Below are 19,354 nucleotides of genomic sequence, written 5' to 3' on the forward strand. Positions count from 1 at the left end.
GAATTCATTCCCTGGGCCTCTCTGCTTTTCCATCTCTTTTCTGATTCTCTTTACAAGTATCCCCACTGACCAAGTAACAGGTAACCCCACTGACCAAGCTTTTGACCAACTGACCTGATATTTCCGATGTTGTTCTTGTCACTTTTTGTTTAAAAAAATTTCCAGTAATACTTGCTGGAACTTGTGTTGAAGATGCTACAGAGAAAGAAGTTGTTTGTCTCATGTAGTCCTTGCTGTCATATCTACATTTCCTGAATCGACACACTTGCACATGAAACAGAATTGTTTACAATGTTAAAGTCAGGGCCTATCTCCTCGTGCATAACTACGTTCTATGTTCAACATCCCATGCATGGATTTTGAAGAGGAGTTTGTCCAAGTGCCCCGTCCAATATCTATTGTTCTCAGTAATTATTAGCATGTATGGGAGCTTGCTGTGTGCAGTCTGGCTATTGTGTTCCTATGTCACTCAGTTAATACAAAAATATCTCACTGGCAGTTAAATGTCTTGAGACATCATGATATACAAACCCTTTAGCAATAAAAATCTTCCTTTCACTTTTAATTTCTATTTATGTCAATAATTTGGATTCCAAAAACTAATAATCAAATATGTTGGTGTTACCCCAGAACAAAAGACGGTGAATAACTGAACTTACAGCCCTGAGCTGGATTCAAACTCTTTGTGAGGAGAACAATGATACTTAATTTATGGATGCTGGAGGTGCTGTATGTAGGAAGGACAAACGGGCGATTAACATGCTGGAAATGTGAAACAAAAACAGAAAATGCTGGAAACACTCAGCAGGTCAGGCAGCATCTGTGGAGAGAGAAACAGAGTTAATGTTTCAGGTCAAAGGTCTTTTGTCAGAACTGGGAAAGAGAGAATAAAACAAAGGTCACTTTAAGGTGTAGAGGAGGCAGTGGGTTGTATGGATGGATGGATGGATGGATGGATGGATGGATGGATGTGACAAGGAGAATATTTGTGGGAGGGTAAGATCAAGTCAAATGTGTTAATGGGGCAGTTGGAGGGTGTTTATACTTCTGGAAAACTCTGGATATTGAGCAAGCAATGATGGAGCAGAGATGTATGTAGAACATGCATCAATCCGTACTCTGTACTGCTGGTATTTTCCTGCATAGGTGCAAGGAAGTGCAACATTCCCACACAAACACAGAAGCCCCAAACTTCTTGGCTGCTTTCTGCCAAACTTTTTTGACTCTGCAACAACTCCTCTTTTAACCTAGTTACTGAGTACAAAAATCCAGCAATTCCCACCAACTACACCAGGGAATCATCCCACAGATCAGAAGCTGGGTTTCCTCCAGGGAGTACCTCACACCCTAACACCACCAAACCCTTTCACTGTCCATAAGGCAGAAGTCCGCAGTGTAATGGGTTACTCTCCACTTGCCTGGATGAACGTTCTGGAGAAATTCAATGGGTCAGACTGCAGCTGTGGATTCAGATGAAGGGTCTTGACCCGAAACATTGTTCACTTCCCTCTGTAGATGCGGCCTGACCCACTGAGTTCCTCCAGAATCTTGTTTGTTGCTCCAGATTCCAGCATCTGCTGTCTCTTGAGTCTCCAATGTCTATTAATAGTTGACTTTAAGTCAATATGTCGACTTAAGACTTTTCTCTCCAGTCTGACTACTAACTCCTTTCCTTTCTGCCTTTTTATTTTCCTTTTTAAGCAATGAACTCTGAGGCTGTCTACGACAAGTGCTTGCTCTCCATGTCTCGGTGTGGGTATCACTTTCCCCAGCATTGCTTGCTGCCTTCCCAGCTGCAGTTCCACCTTAAGTCGCTCACTGTCACTCCTGGTGAAGCGTTGTAGGACATGAAAGGCAGCCCTGAAGCTGAAATATTAACCCTCAGCAGCAGAGTTACTGATAAAGCACCAGTTGAGAACAATGCTTACTATTCGTGACCACAAAGTTAATGGTCTAAAAACATAATCTTGGCTACCATTGCTTGTCAAGGACATCTCAACAATCCACTGGGTATTGTATCCCTTGCAAAAGTGTTCATTTATTTTAATGTATTTGTTCTATCCAGTTTATTCTAATCTATTTTACTTGATAAACTATTGCAACAATTAGCCAATCAGGGATGCTTTTATCTGACATAATATATTATTGGCCATGCAGAAGAAGCCACTCTAAGTGGAATATACATTCTCTGCAAAGGGGTATCTGTTTCCATGGTAATCTTACTCTGAATTCCTGCATTTGAAATATCTCTTCATATTGAACCCTTTCAAGCACAAAATTACATTATAAAAAATTGATTTCATCCTTTTATTTATTCTGTTAATTTTTTCTATCTTTATTTTTTAAAAACTTGAACAATTTGTAAAACTACATAAATATGTCATGAACTAATGTACAGTCACTTCCCTCTACATTTATAGGGACTGCTTTTAAGCTCACTTTCATTTAAGACCAATTTGCGTAATGCCTTGAGTGTTCTATGGTGTTTGAGATGTACACCATATAGTTAAACGTCCTAGTGTTCCTTCAGAATAAAGTGTGTATAATATTCTATCAATTGATCTATCTGATTGCAAATCTATTTAATCAGTGAGTCCGTTGGAATCAGGGAACTGTGTGCAGGAGGAGACAATGCAGCCAAGGTAGTGTAGAATGCTGTAGAATTAGTTCCGATCCCCAGCTTATTCCCTGTGGCCCTGCAATTTTGTTTCCTCTCAAGTATCTATCCAATTAAATGATTATCAATAAGATTGTGAGGCTTTTTTCTTGTTGGAAGTGAGAACAGGCTTAAAGCAGAAGAGACGAGTGTTTTAAGGCTAACGGCAGTATCTCAGATTGGTAAACCATAAGCAACAGTTGACTCTGCTTCCACCATCCTTCAGGCTGTGTGTTCCAGATCATGACTTCTTACTGTGGGAAGAAGCTTTTCCTCTGGTCACTACTGGTTCCTTAAATCTGTGTGCTCAAGTTCTCAACTCTTGCCCCAATGAAAGCAGCTTCTCTTTGTTTACTTTGTCTAGATTCTTATTCTTTTGCTTCTTTGTGAGAATATGTCTGAGTCGATCAGTATGTTGAATCTGATCTATCGTCCTCTCTCGGGTTCTGAGAGGTGTACCATGTACTATTGGGATATCAGTTTTCTCTCCAAAGGTGGAACTTACAATGACAATATCAACATATCATTGTGGGGATAAGACATGGCGACAGGAAGTAAGGTTTGTGCATGTCATCACTCTTTTCTCTGACTAGAGGACAAATACAACAGACTGTTTCTGACACATCATCTCATGACTTGCATTTCCCTATTGAACATAGCCAAATTATTCATGGTAGGGAGCACAGCAACATCTTGTTAAGATGCATATAGGCTTGTCTAACTCTTGGCTTTTATGTTCAATACCTCTTACTTGAAGCTGAGTCTTCAATGGCCATTTTCATGGTTTACCAACCCAAGGCACCATTTTTAATGTTCTGTGAAACTAGCATTTCCAAAATCTTTTTCCTTCCACAGCTCCAGGTGTTTTCCACTTAGGTGGTTATTACTACGTTGAGGTGAAAGATTAAGAAATGTCTTTAGGCAGTGGCCATTGAAGAATATTTGAGATAGAGTTCACTGTGTCTTTTGATGCTATGACAATGACTAGACTATAGGAAGGATGTGATTGCACTGGAGAGGGTGCAGAGGAGGTTCACCAGGATGTTGCCTGGGATGGAGCATTTCAGTTATGAGGAGAAACTGGATTGGCTGGGTCTGCTTTCCTTGGAGCAGTGGAAGTTGAGGGGGAACTGGATAAAGGTTGACAAAGTGATAAGGGGCAGAGATAAGGTACAGAGTAAGGAACTTGTCCCATGTCGGAGGTATTTGAAACTGGAGGGCATTGGTTTAGGGTAAGGGGTAAGAGGTTTAGAGGGGTTATTGAGGAAGAAATTTTTCATCTAGAGGGTATTGGAATCTGGAACGTACTGCCTGTGGAGGTGGTGGAGGGAAAGACTTTCACAACATTTAAGAAGTACTTGGACAGGCACTTGAATCGACAAGGCATAGAAGGCTGCAGACCAAATGTTGTTGAACAAGATCAGTACAGTAGGTACCTGATGGTTGGCATGGACACAGGGGTTGAGGGGTAGGGGCTGTTTCTGTGCTGTCTGACACTTCAAAAATATCTTCTGGTTTGTAAAATACTTTGGAACATCCTGAAGGGAATGCCAATATCAATGTATAAAAGTAAATCCTTTATTTTGTTTAGGTAAAATCTAATATATATTTGAAGCAGAATACAATTTACTTATTTTCTTTATAAATATATTACATATGGTGAACAGGCTGGTGGGATTTGATAGTTTGCCCCAGCTCAGGACTGGTGGTGGTGTGGTGCGTTTGATACATTGGGAACAGGTACAGCACACCCACTTTGTCTAGCATTACCTGTGTAATTTCAATCAAGACTGAATTTGGCATAAAGGTGCCAGAGTGATCAAACATGGGATTATCTGGTAAATAGGGCACCTCGCTCTGGTTCACTGAAGAGCTTGGGTTAAACTTTAACTTTCAAATGAATACTTTGTTACTTCTTTGTTGTAGAATTTCTTGCCAGCCTACGTTAACTTAAACAATCTCTTTGAAGTTTCAAATTAAATTCTCTACTGCAGAAGTTTTAGACTAGTAGACTTCATCTCTGAAGTTTGAGTTGTCTTACATTCTCTCTCGTATTTAAACAGAAGAACCATGTTTATACCTCTAGAGTTACTGGGACTTATTGAATTTTAAGATCTGATCTTTAGAATTATTTTAAAAAATCAATTTATCATTCATGTACAAGAGAAAACTAGTTGCGCAGCATTGTTTAAGCTTGACTTAATTCTCTTGCCAACTGTGTTTAACTAAACTGACAACATTGGATCAGAATAAGCTTAATGTGTTTCTGATTTATACAACCAGATATAAAGTAAGAATACTCAACAGAAAAAAAATTGCCAATCTCTATTTTCTTTTGAATATTTATACAATTGGACTAGCCCCAAGTTAGAGATACATTGGTGTATTGAGTTACTGCTCACACATGTTGTGATGTATGCCAAGGATCATCTCATCTCATTGGGTGCACTTCCATCATCTATCAATCATGCATGCAGCTTCTCAAATGTGATTAAAGTCAACATTCATTTCAGATAAACCAATCCATTGAAGTTGAGTTGAGTGCCATTTTTGTGACTGTGCATGGTTAAAATAACTGCTTTAGAAAGGATAGTGATGGTATTTTCGGGCATATTTTAGTGCTGCTTAGAACTAAATTTAACATTATTTTGTAACCTAAATGGCATTATCATGGAGGGGACAATGAAACTGCTATTTTCTACAATTTTTAAATGTGTGCACTTAGTGCAGCTTGGATAGGGATTAAAAAACATCCAAGTATTTTATGGTAAGATTGAAAATTAGGATATAATATGTGTAGACTTGCTCCCCCAACTGTTTATTCCTGGGAATCTTTCTCTCTCTCTCACTCTCTCTCTCTCTATCTTCCTCTCTCTCTCTCTCTCCCTCTCTCTCTCTCTCTCTCTCTCTCTCCCTCTAACTGCCACAAGACAAGCTGCACAGAGCCTGTTATTTCTTTACTAACATGAGTGAGACAGAGATCATGAGTAGAAGTGGCAGCTTTTTAGTGGAGTCCAGTGTGATGGAGAGGACAGATGTGGTGGGGGAAACTTTAGCCCTTTTCGTTTGGAGTAACGTTCTACGAGGAGTTGGGAGAGAAATGCCCCTAATAAAACTGACAAGCAACCAATCATTTTCAACCATTGCAATTATCATTTAATTCTCATTTTATTAGAAAGAAATGAAGCAGAAATACACTTCAAGCGATGTAGATTGAAAGACTTCACATTGAATTGTTGAAGGTGGTCTGACAAAACCACCTTAAATGAAGAAATAAATTAAAAACTGGCCTATTTTGTGACATTTTCAAACTCACACTGTATCGCTATTGGGTGGCTCAAGCTATTGAGCTTGAGAAGCTCAACCAACCTCCTCGTGGGTCTGAGCCAGAACTCGTTCCTCCATTGCCTTGATCTAATCTCTTATAATCCAGTAACCACTTCTACCCCATGATATGAGTACCCCAGATACGTCCTCTTGAACTTCTTTGTCTTGAATCAGCCTGCCGTTGTTAGCTGTACCTTCAGATGTCAACGTTCCAAGCTCTGGAATTTCTTCCCTAAACCCTCCCACCTTCCTCCTCCTTCATGCTTCGTGAAATCTACCTCTTTGACCAACAGCTTTGTCATTTAACCTAACAACTCATGAGACTCCATGTCAAATTTTGTTTGATAAAACTCCTGTGTAACAGTTTGGGACTTCTAAAGGGCAAAAGGTAAATAGAATTAGTTGTTATTGTTGCAGCTGCTGCTTTGCGATTGGTTGTTTGAGTAACGCTAGACCTACGCGCATTTCCCAACCTCCAATTTTATTGTTTGTTGTTCTTGTAAAACATACATAGGTTATCACTATAGTCTTAATCCCATAACACTCATGAAGCATAAAATCTTCATAATTTATGCAGACTGTATTCCACAGTGGTTTTCTTGCAGTTGCATTTTATGTAGTTAGCCTGTTATTTAGCCCTCTGAAACTTAGGGGAGAAATTTCTGTCTGATTGTTTTGCTAAATAGGCATGAAAGTACAGATCCCCAATTGTACCCTGCTTCTGACATTCAGTTCCATTGAAGTTAATGCACCTGAATGTGTGGGTTCAACCAAAGGGTGATAGTATTATATGAGTTTAAGATTAGTGAACAGAGATGAATTTGACTTCTCACTGTAACGGTTTTTCTTTGACTTTACACACACTGGAATGAGGAACATTAGTCCACAGGAATTTTGAGGACCAGATGCAGCATTTGTCTGCCTTGTCCCAACTAAGTGCCACAGACCGAACGTGAGGCTGAGCTGGAGTAACAATTTTCCATTTTCCACATCAGCTGCCTCTGGAGATTGGCACTTTGTGGCAAATTAATGTTGTTGTTTTTGAATTAGGACCAGATCTGCGCTGAGGGTAATGCCCAGTGGGAAACAGATTGAGATTGTCCAAACTCATTTCACCAAGGTGATAACTTGTTTCAACGTGTCCAGCAAGTTAATGGTGGCCTAAGAATTATTTACTTTCATTGTCGAATATCGTTAATGTGAGCTACATTCCTTGATGTTTTATTTTCTGGACTTGCTGCAGATACCATTTCCTGCTTTGTAATCTGGACATAACCTAATTTAACTGACTTGCTGGGAATGGACAAATTCAGAGTTTCCAAGTCCCTGCACCCGTTGCATTTTATTGTCTATTCCTTTCCATCAACGTAAAGCAACACTGGGTGGTAGGTCTAATTGACCAGTTTCCTGCAGCTTTGCTGGTTTAAGATTTTGCTTCAGTTCACTAACCCACCAAGGGGTTTGAGATCCATAAGGCAAATAGATCAGCTGTAATAATTTCATGGGTTTTGAAATATTGAACCTTTCTGCACACACCAGTCAGAGTAGGCATAGTTAGAATGCGACAGACATGTGACCTGTTACAACTTAAGCATAACTTGTCACTGGGCAAGCCCCCACAGGAGTTGGTGGCTTTGGTTAACTTAGAAGAGGGACACTCGTATAGGAACAAATAGGTTTGATTTGATGTTTCTAATTAGAATGGAGAATGGTAGGTGTTGCAAAAGAAGAAATCGTTCTAAACTGAGGCACAAATAATTAATGTTGGCAGTCTCTGGTCCATAGGACACTGTGAATGGTTGATCAGCTTTCTCAGAATGGACTGGAATGATGGAGCTTCCATTGAAGGCTGGGATTCCTCCCACTCAGTTGCAGTTAAATGTTGTAAACCATTATCCAAAAGAATACGGTGGTGCTACCTGGCCAAGTGAGGAGGCATAGAGGAAGGTGAGATAGTCCTTGTTCATTCGTTTGTCTGATCATTTGGAAGTGGGCTACAGGGAGAGAATGCAGGTTCCATATTGAACAATCGTAAACTCAAGTTCTGTACATCAGTAACAAACACTTCAATGTGGCAGTTAGACCAGCAAACAAAGGAATCCCAGCTGTTTCCTAACCCTTTGACATTTGTTATCCAGAGGAAGAATTATGTCTTCTCGTCAGCGACTAATGACTGTTTCAAGACGGCTATGGTATCTGTCACAACCTCAGGACAACCCAAGACACTTCTGAAATATCACTGTGTGGTGTCGGAAATGTGGGAGCCAAGTTATGGACAAGAAGATCCCATAGGCAACCGGTTAGTAATGACCAGAGAAATTGTTGGTTGAGAAATAATTACTGTTCCATGACATTGAGCAAATCTGTTGGTTTTTTAAAAAATATTTTCCCTCTTCATCTGCTCTTAAGTGCATGATTTGAAGAGACATCAGTGAGAATTGACAGGAGTGGCCTGTTTGCTGTGGTGGATATAATCCTCCTCTGATAACCATGCTCAACATAAGAACATAACCTACAGAAGCAGGAGTAACACACAGAGCCCCTGAATCCTGCTCTGCCATTCAATGTCATGGTCTGTCTCCTGGGATTGACCAGTTACCTGCCCAATCTGCACTCCCTGATCAAAGTTAGACGTTGCTTTACGTTGATGGAAAGGAATAGCCACTGAGACCAGACCTCAGTCTACAAGGAAACAACTGTGGATACTGGAACCACCCCACCTCCCAAATAAAAACAGAAAACACTGGAAACAGTCAGTAAGTCAAGGCAGCAACTGTAGAAAGAGAAGCAGAGTTAACCTTTCAGGTCAATGACCTGCCATCAGAAAGAAAATAAACTCAATGAATCATTGTAGTTCTGATGAAAAATCATTGACCTAAAACACGAAGTTTGTTCTTCTCTCCACGGGTGCCGCCTGACCTGCTGAGTAGTTCCTGCATCTTCTGCTTTTATTTAAGAGCAGGACACTGTTGTCGCTCGTGTTCCTCCTTGTCAACCCCTGACCTGTCACCACGCGATCAGCCAAGTTACTCAGATTCTACATCCTGGGCGGAGAATTTCTCCTTCAGTAGATTTTCCCAATTTAGCGCGCGTACAATATTGTAATGCGGCACCTATTTCTGATTCCCACATCGCCCTGGGGTGATGTGACCAGGCGCTTCCTGTGGGAAGGTGGAAACTATGGAAGGTGGGCTTCACACCGGACTGCTCCATGGAAACCTGTTGATGGATGGTTCATGAGAGACTGGCTAGGGGGAATGGCCTTCAGCAATAACAGGCAGCCTTGGATTTGTACAGCGCCTCTCAAAGCCCATTGAGTTTGCCCTCAAAATGGTTAAGATACAATAGAATATTTTTAAAATGTAGTTACTGTTGTAAAGTAAGAAAGCTGCCAATTTTCACACAGCAAGATCCAACAAACAGCAATGGCCAGAGTCCTGCACCAGTGATGTCTGGTTGGGACACCATCCAGGACAATTCCTCCACATTATGCCCGGGGATATTTTATCCCGACCTCAGAATCAATCAACAACTGACTGGAGTGAGGAAGAGGCGGAGGGAGGGGAGGGGAGGTCAGGGACTGATACGGGGGACAATCTTTTTGCTTTAAGTGTGCTATTTTGTTCCCCTCTCTGGCGCTGCATATTGCACGATCGATTTCCATTCTGTTCCGTTCCAGTCCGTGCAATTAGCATCTCATTAGCATCTGATTATCATCTGATTAGGCGGTGATTAGCATGCGGAGGTGGGACAGCGGCGGCGCCAGTGCGCTGGGCTCGGCGGATGGGCAGGTGTAGTAGTCAACATGGCGATGCTCGGCGCTGCTGGTTCTTACCATCTCCTCGCCCTCGCCGTCTGGGCACTTTTCATCGCCAAAGGTAAGAGGGGTTTTTATTTCTTTTGTAAGCCCTGCACCGGAGCAGAATGCGGGCGGAGAGAGACAGAGGGAGGAGGTGGGGAGGGAAGCCCCGCTGGAACAGAGAGGCTCTGGGCTGAGATGTTGGAGGGAGAGGGAGAGCGGACTGCTGCCTCCGTGGCCCAGGGAATCCCAGGAAAGTTAGCAGCCCCGCCGCTGCCCTCGCCCTGCAGACGGGGAGGCGGGCGCCGGGCTCCCGGGCTCGGTTCGCAGCAGCGGCTGTGTTGGATCTGGTGGACTTTTTGCAGAAACATTGTTGGGAACGTTGGGGGGTAAATTGCCCCGGTGTGTGCGGGGTGTAACCCGGGGGGGGGGGGTGTAGATGGAGAGGGACAAGCCGCGGTCGGGGCACTTCCACAGCGCGGGGGCCACCGGAGGCTCGGTCAGCGCTGGGGGGAAACACTGAAAAGTTGCGAAAGCGGGCGGTCTGTCTGTGTTTAATGACAGTTTTATTTATTCTCCCTGCGCCTGGAGAGGGTGGCTGGGTACCCCCCCCCCCCGCCCGTGGGTGCGGGCCGGGGGCCGGGGGTTACCGGCCGGACAGCCCGTGTGGGGTGTGGGGAGGGCGGTGTGGGTGAGAGCCCGGCTCCCGGGAGCGCACGCACGGGCTGTGGGATCCGCACTGCAATCTGTTGCTGGGGCTCCCGCTCCCCCCCGCACCGGGCACCACTCGTGGGGGAGGGACGGTCCGGTCTCCGCCCCGAGGGGTCCGGTTCCCCCCCACCCCGGCTCTGGGGGCGGGTCGGGGGCTGCCCCCCTTTACTTCCACCACCCCCCCTCCTTCCCCCACACCTTGAGTTTCCAGGGGTTACTGTACTATCGCTGTCTCTTTCTTCTCCCCCCCCCCCCCCCGGGTTAACCCTTCACGTCTGGGGTCTCCCCCACCGGTGAGCCGGGTTTATTGTAAAATTAATCACTGCAGCTGTAGACTGGATCGACATAGCGGAGCGGACTCACCGCCTTAAACTTCCCCCTCCCCTAAACTTCCCCTCCCTCCCTCCCTCCCCCCCCCCCCCCCCCCCCCCCCCCCCCCCCCGCTCTCGGCCTCTGCGAACTCTGGCAGCGAGCGGTCGGGGCCGCGACGGTCCTGGGTTATGTGGGGATTCAGCCCTCGGCCGCGGGGGGAGTCTGCCCCTGCCCCGGGAGGGTGGAGGGCTTCACCCCGGGGTGGGGTGAGGAGATCGAGGGCAACACGAAGCGACGCGCTGCCGTGCCGGGCCGCCTGCCCCGCCGCTCAGGGCTGCAGTCTCCCCGCACTCTCTCCCGGTGTTTGCCCAAGTTGGCGGACGGGGCAGGGGCGGTCAGTGCCCGGCCGCTTGGACCGGTCTCTTCCTCACAGGAGCCTCTCTCCCTCCCCCGCTCCCGGTCAGAGACAACAGCACCATTGACTCGCCTCTTCCAATGTAACACATCGGCACAGGGGCCAGGAGCGAGTGACCGGGAACAAAAGGGTTTATTCACTTGCGTTCCGAACATTATTTCCTCTACCTCAATACACGCTGTTGGTGATCAATGCTAAACACAAGCTCGCTGTACTCGCTGCTTGCACCGGACTGCGCGTCCAGCGCACTTCACTGTCGCATTTTAATATAAAGGCATTTCCCAGAAACTATATAGAACGAACGGTGGCGAGTCAGATTCACTCTATCCGTTACCTTCATGTCCTCTCCCCCGCCCGCCCTCCCGCGCGGTTCTGGTTACTGAGACGTGTGGGCTGGCTTTAGCGTCGGTGCCAGGATTCTACCGCATGTTATCTTTCCAGCATAATGGGCTGTTTCAGACTAGTTTTCTTTCTGCTGAATTTAATCAGATGTGTGTAGGATTGTCTTGGCTTGTTTAAGGTCTGTGATCCCTTTCAGAGTATTGGAGAGTGAAATCTGGTAAACTGTTATTCTAAGATAAAAAAATAACCCAAGTGATGTGCATTTTGGCAGAACATATTGCAGTGATTTTCATTCGTGAAGCGTGCATGGTCAACCAGTGCAAAGTTCATTGTAACTAAAATCCTGATTTTTGAATTTTTGAGGTTTGTGTGGCTCTGACTTCCTGGGCTTCTGGGGATTTCTTGTCTGACTGCATTCATTGGAATATAGATCTCAGGTTTGCTGTAAGTTTGTTACCTAGGAACCTCTAGATGTGCTGACATTAACTTACTTTCATCTTCTGATATCAAAGTCTGGCAGCCTCTGACGCTGTGCTCATTTTGGAAGCATCTCTGTCCTGTATTGGATGAGGTTTACGGGTGGGTGGGGCGGGGCGGGGTGGTGAGGTGAGCTGAAAGATCTGGCCACACAAGAAAAAAATTCCAATTCCGAATCCAAGACCAACTCACCTAGAGCTGATAAATGCCTTTCCAGTCGGTCTTTTCTCATCTCATGCAGCCGTTTTATTGACACCGTCCAGCTGAACATTGGCTTGGAATTCGTGTAATTATTGATTCATTTTTCATTTAGAAGTTGGGTGTTTGCAGTTCATTGTAGGAATTGCAAATGGACTGACGAAATTACCTTGAATCTGCTGGTTAGTGGAATTTGGAATATTGAAATCTTAAGTCTAAGCAAATCATTGCAGCTGTGAGCCTTTGTAGTTTAATTACTTATAATTGTGGTCAGAAAGATACTAATGCTGCTTGGAATATAAGGTCAGTCTTTCAGTGTAGAAATCAAGGCCATAGATCACTTCGAAATATTTTACTTTTTAATGCTGTGTACAATATTGATTATATTTTTTCTCATAAGACAGTCAGTGCCTTCAGCTAGTCAGATTCCATGAAGCACTTGTGAGACTAGAGTAAACAGTGATAATATGGGGATTAATGCTGCTAGCTGCAGTTGCTTAAGGAATCTAAAATGTTTCATTTTGTTCCTAAATTCTGAGTGTCAGTTGCATGTTTTAAGGCCAAACCCATGGAAATGTTTAAGCCCATCCACCAGTTTATTTATGCTGCTGTTGCATAATTAATCCCTTTCAGACGGGAATTGAAAAAGTGATAAATGAAAACCGTATCCTCTAGTCATTGAAAGCACTGTGGACGAGTATCCACTGATGATACAAGAGCCATTTAAAGGCACTTTAGTGCATGTAGCAGTTTGGAATTGACAAATTTTAATGATTATGTTAACATAAAGCTTGCTTTCCCTTAATTTGTTTTCTTGTCTGATATCAAGACACTCTGCTGACAGCATTCAGCATTATATCTTGAAGAGGCCTGTGCTTCCCTGCAAGTTTGAAATATCCCTTGATTTTTGTCTTCGTTGCTGACACCAATGAATGCATTGAAGCCTCTTGAGCCACAGATTGCAGCTCAGTTTTCCATTCATTGTAATACAATGCTTGGCACTTGGATTTGGGACCCGGTTCCCCTTGAGGTGACGTTGCAGAGGACAACCTGTTCTAAACCTCCAAATCCACAAAATTTAAACACAACAGACTTGAGAGTAAGAGCTCAGAGTGCAAATCAAGCTCGGACAGGTCGAGAGAGCTGGTTGTTGCCGCTGGGACACCCCATGTAATTGTCGTATTGATTAGGTTGTGGCCATTAAGTGGGGAACCCAACCAGAGTTGAGAACGTGTTTTTGCAGTGTTCCTGCTGGTGTCTCAGCCAAGAGGTGCTGGAGCACGTCCAGTTCCGGAAGGGCAGAAGCAACCGGGGGGAGTATACACCAGAGGTATTGTGAACAGGAGCCAAATGTTCCACATCTTGAATTGCAGAGGCAGTCAGGTTTGTTTGTGTAGAAGTTAGCACTCTGTACTGTGGCATCTCAATTCTCCCTAGTTCGGTTTTCAATCTATCACTGTGCCAATAAACCATGATGATGAGAAATGCAGTGGAAATGTTAGAGCTGCTGACCAGAGCGCACTTACTGGAAACAGCATGTACTGAGCTTCGGTGGGGGTGGGGAGGATGGAGGGGGGGAGGGGCCTGGTTCAGGGCATTGCTTGTCTGGTAGAAATGTACTTTCAGAAATGGGGAGGGCCTTCAATTAACCGTAATGGCTCACTGTACAGTAAATCTTTACCATTGTTGTGAGTGTGGCGCTGCCGTACTGGATACAAAGCTAGCTTGTAACCTTCTGTCATCTCGTCAGCACTGATTCATCCTTCTCTGCAATCAATCTTCAGTCGGAGCCTGTTGCTTACTCAGTGCATTCGCGAGACATGTTTTCTCTTTCATGTAAAAACCTAGACAGTGCTTGTATCTGCATTATTAAATTGGAAATATGAGGGTAGATATTGTTCTTCTGAAATATTGTGAGTTTATCAGTCCAGGGTTAACACCGAGGTTTCAGTGCACGTCCCATGCTTGCTGAACATGGCCAGCTGTGGATTTTGCCCAGTGTTGCAGCACTTTCCTTTCCTGACCATGCTGTGGCTCGTACGGCCAATAGGGCTCTTTGTTGTTGTGCATTGGCGGAGAGAACCTTGGCTGTTAGTCACTGTCTGATCAAATCATCCTCACAAAATATTGCATTCGGGATCTTGCATGAGAAACTGATTAAAATCCAGGGAGGGTAAAGCAGTGGCTGTTCTGGAGTCTGCCTGAAAGGTTTCTCTCAATGGTTTATTTCTGTAATTGTATAGCTTTTCAGAAAAGTCAAATGTTTTATGCTTTTCCTTTTGTTTGAAAAATAGCATGTCTAAAACTGCAGGAGTTGAGGCATTTTGGAAACCTTGGTTTATTTTAAAAAGCTGAAGTTAGTGCGGTATTGCAAATATGATCCAGCAGGCTGCATGTTACAGCAAATGTCAGCAGCCTGGCTTTGCTGAACCTGCAGCACTCTCCGTTATCAAACTGTCTTCAGTACGATAAACAGACCTGGCCCTGTGTTATTGGACTGTTACTTAAATCAAAATTGAGTTGCTTCAGATAAGTGACCCAGGCCAGTTTAGGGACAGATTGTCTGCATAGCTTCGTCACCTCACATCAGCTGAGGAGTGTTCTTGATTTTTAAACTGGTGTAGAAAGCTTTATCGAGATGGAGGGCAGATGTGACCAAAAGTAGGCAGAGTGAAGTGGAGAGCGGCGACGTTCACATGTGAATAAATGCACTGTTCCAATAAAGTAGGCATCTGACTATCTGTTTAATCGATTTGGTTTGTTAGTAAATAAAAATGTGAAGGCTGTTGTTGACTCTTCCCAGTTCACTCGACAAAAACATGACTTTTTTTTTCATTTTGAATTTCATGGTTTGCCGTATTATTTTGCTTTGCCCATTTCTGTTCTGCATTGAAGGATTGTGGCTTAGGCACATTGTCTGCAAGGGTGCCAAACTTTTGGGTGAGATGCTAAACTGAAGCTCTGTCTGCCTGTTCGGTAGTTGCTGTACCCTTCAGTGAGAGTTACAGACTACCACTTACCCGGTTAGAACCATAGAACAATACAGGCCCTTTGGCCCACCATGTTGTGCCAACCTTCAAACCATGCCTAAGACTATCTAACCCCTTCCTCCCACACATCCCTCTATTTTAAATTCCTCCATATGCTTATCTGGTAATCTCTTGAACTTGATCAACGTATCAGCCTCCACCACCACCCCAGGCAGCGAATTCCATGCATCAACCACTCTCTGGGTGGAAAAACCTCTCTGACATCTCCCTTGAACGTCCCACCTTAAAGCCATGCCGTCTTGTATTGTGCATTGGTGACCTGGGGAAGAGGTGCTGCTGTCCACTCTATCTATTCCTCTTAATAGTTTATATACCTCTATCATGTCTCCTCTCATCCTCCTTCTCTCCAATGAGTAAAGCCCTAGCTCCTTTAGTCTCTCCTCATAATCCATACTCTCTAATCCAGGCAGCATCCTGGGAAATCTCCTCTGCACCCTTACCAACTCCTCCACATCCTTCCTATAATGAGGCAACCAGAATTGGGCACAGTAAGTGTGGCCTAACCAGAGTTTTGTAGAGCTGCATCATTACCTCGCGGCTCTTAAACTCGATCCCTCGACTTATGAAAGCTAAGGTCCCATAAGCTTTCTTAACTACCCTATCCACCTGTGAGGCAACTTTCAGTGATCTGTGGATATGGACCCCCAGATCCCTCTGCTCCTCCACACTGCCCAGAATCCTGCCATTAACCTTGTGCTCTGCCTTGGAGTTAGTCCTTCCAAAGTGTACCACCTCACACTTCTCCGGATTGAACTCCATCTGCCACTTGTCAGCCCAGCTCTGCATCCTATCAATAGCCCTCTAAGTTTTGACAGCCCTCCATACTATCCACAACACCACCGACCTTTGAGTCGTCTGCAAACTTGCTTACCCACCCTTCCACCCCCTCATCTAAGTCATTAATAAATATCACGCAAAGTAGAGGTCCCAGAACCGATCCCTGCAGGACACCACTAGTCACAGCCCTCCAATCCGAATGCACTCCCTCCATCACAACCCTCTGCTTTCTACAGGCAAGCCAATTCTGAATCCACACGGCCAAGCCTCCCTGGATCCCTTGCCCTCTGACCTTCTGAAGAACCCTACCATGTGGAACCTTGTCAAATGCCTTACTGAAATCCATGTAGACCACATCTACTGCACTACCCTCATCAATCTTCCTGGTCACCACCTCAAAGAACCCTATCAGGCTTGTGAGGCAAGATCTTCCCTTCACAAAGCCATGCTGGCTGTCCCTAATTAATCCAATATTTTCTAAATGCTCATAGATCCTATCTCTTAGAATCCTTTCTAACAGCTTGCCCACCACAGACATAAGGCTCACCGGTCTGTAATTCCTTGGACTATCCCTACTACCTTTTGTAATAAGGGGACAACATTTGCCACCCTCCAATCCTCCGGTACCATTCCTGTGGACAATGAGGACTCAAAGATCCTAGCCAACGGTTCAGCAATCTCCTCCCTCGCCTCGCAAAGCAGCCTGGGGAATATTCCATCAGGCCCCGGGGACTTATCTGGTTCTCTAATCTCTAGAATGGAAAGAAATCTTTTGTCTTTTACCAGTGTGGCATCTGTAGCTCCAGACCCCACCACTGTCAAGTGATCTCTGAAATGCCCCAGCAGACTTCTCAGTTTGGGGACAATCAATTGCCCATTCCTTAACACTGGCCTTGTAGGGGCTCTCATCTTGAGGTGGGTTTTCTCCAGAAAAGCATGTGTGACTCTTCTTCTTGCTGTACAGTGAGAGCATTGAGGAAAGCTTAGCTACCCTAGACCAGGTCATATTTGCACAAACAACCTTCTAGTCTCCCTATTGCTGTTCTCTTGGCAAATCCACAATGAATGTAGCTGAGACTAAATGCACTTCTGGGTAACTTGATACCCCCTTTAAGGAAATGATTTGCTGGGTTGTCAAATACATAAATGAAAAGGACTTGCATGTCCACATCTCCTTTTCACAACCACCCTAAATGCTACAAGACTAACAGTGACGGAGAAAACCAGGCAGCCAGTTAGTGTACAGTAAGGATCCACGAACACCAGTCTTGAGTGGTACAGAGTGAGAGGTCATTATGAGCCAAGACAGCTGGGAGAAATTCTGTCAGATCCCTACATTCATTAGGTTCTGAACCAGCCTGCACAACCCTAACCAATGGAACACAACAGACCACCTCTTGCACTCCCATGGATGTGTCTGATTGTCTTTTTGTTTTGCACCAAGTTCTTGTTTTTGCACATTTTTTTTCTCTCTTCACTGTTATATAATTCATGTTCTGTGTGTTGTCTGTACCTACATGCCTGTGATGCTGCTGCAAGCAAGTTTTTCATTATACCTGTGCACAAGTACAGTGAGGTACAGACAATAAACTCGACTACTTGAGATGAACTGCGATTTTGGTTTAGGAACTTGTTCAAAGGACGGTGTATCTGAGAGTGTAGCACTCCCTCAACACCACCCTGGTGCACGAGCTGCTATTTTACCCTCCCATCTCTGGACATACTTGTGTCACTACTTGTATTTAATGTGCCCTGATCAAATGACCAACAGTGAATATTGGTATATTTGGAAATCTGCACCGATGACATGCCATTAAGCTACAAAGTTAAAGTTAATCAGAACTTTGATCTAAATTTGATAATATTGTAACATTTTTGCTAAAATTGATTATTGCATTAATATGCTGTGACTAATATGATTTTAAGTAATGAAGTGGTTTATTACTTTCCCTTTCGTTTATTATCCATTCTCTCCAGTGTGGCATTTGTAAAAGGAATACTATTTTTGAAATCATTAATTTTGTGTGGTACATCTCACTTTTGCTTTGGGTCCTTGCAAGTCCCACTCCCTAGCCACTCAGGAATAATTCCCTGGGGAATTAATTGGCAGGCTTGCATTTCTGTAGCACCTTTCACATTCTTTTTGGGGGCAATGAAGCAATTCTGAAATGGAAGCGAATTTTCAGATAGCGAGCTCCCACAGACAGCAGTATGATGATGACCATTTATTTTTTGTTGGCAATGTTCATTGGACAGCAACCTTGCTCTTTTAGATCTGTTATTTTGAGGGAACAGACCAGTCTTGGTATAATCTCTGGAATGTAAAACATCACCTCTGGTACTGTAGTATTCCCGCTGTGAAACGCTAGCTTGGATTCTAGTGCTGGTCTGCTGCTTGAACCCAGAACTTCCTGAATCATAGGGGAAGGGCTGAAGACAGCCACGGCTAACATTTCTCTTCCGTCCGTGTGAGGCCTGGTTACTTGAGACTTTGTTGTGATTGTTCTTCAAGACCAACTGCAAGGGATCAGCTGCTCACTGACAAACTTGTTGAATCTTGGGGAGCCAGAAGGCTTTTTAATCAAAATCTTTCACAAGCGGCAGTGGAACCTATTCACTAACTGATTGCACCTGTGTAGACAAGATCACATCACACTTCTGCGGACACATGGCAACCAAACATGACCATAGCAATAAAAAACAGAACATGCTGTAAATGCTCAGCAGGTCAGGCAGCATCTGTGGAGAGAGGAACAGTTAACGGTGCTGGTAGAATCAGACTTATTATCACTGACTTAGATGATGTGAAATTTGTTGTTTTGCATCAGCAGTACGGTGCAAAGACATAAAATTACTATGAATTACAAAAATAAATAGTCCAAACAAAAAGGGTAATGAGGTAGTGTTCATGGACTGTTCAGAAACCTGATGGCGGCGGGGAAGAAGCCGTTTCTGAATCGTTGAGTGTGGGTCTTCAGTTTCCTGTACCACCACCTCGATGGTAGTAACAAGAAGAGGGTGTGTCCAGGATGGTGAAGGTACCCTCAGCAACAAGCACTAGGGTAGCTGACCTTTCATCATATTTTCTGAGTGTTTCCAGCATTTGCAGCCGTTTACTTCCCAATGCCTATAGTAATCCTGCATCCAATTCCCATCCGTCACTAATGGATTTGAAGGTGAGCAGAAATGTTGTTGTCTGGGATGCTGTCACATTCTAACTTATAATTTTGGTCTTAATTTCCAGATTTATTATTCTCATCTACTTTAATCCCTCTCTGGTATTTGGATTT

At 44.2% G+C, this 19,354-nt stretch overlaps 1 protein-coding gene across 8 annotated transcripts in view; it reads left to right on the forward strand.

Moving 5' to 3' along the window:
- Nucleotides 1-9,719: 9,719 nt before the first annotated feature.
- LOC127583608 (cell adhesion molecule 1-like) overlaps nucleotides 9,720-19,354 on the forward strand; it is a 360,810-nt gene continuing 351,175 nt past the window's right edge. For 6 of the 8 annotated variants that reach the window (XR_007958282.1, XM_052039737.1, XM_052039739.1 and 3 more), the window contains exon 1: nucleotides 9,720-9,861. Coding sequence is in view for 7 of the 8 variants with exons in the window: in XM_052039737.1 (XP_051895697.1) it covers nucleotides 9,789-9,861 (73 nt within the window). In the remaining variant the exon portion in view is untranslated. The remainder of the gene's footprint in view (nucleotides 9,862-19,354) is intronic. The other 2 variants (XM_052039740.1, XM_052039738.1) reach the window with 2 other exon arrangements.

Source organism: Pristis pectinata, chromosome 27 (assembly GCF_009764475.1).
Source record: "Pristis pectinata isolate sPriPec2 chromosome 27, sPriPec2.1.pri, whole genome shotgun sequence".
In the NCBI taxonomy this organism is placed as follows: domain Eukaryota; kingdom Metazoa; phylum Chordata; class Chondrichthyes; order Rhinopristiformes; family Pristidae; genus Pristis; species Pristis pectinata.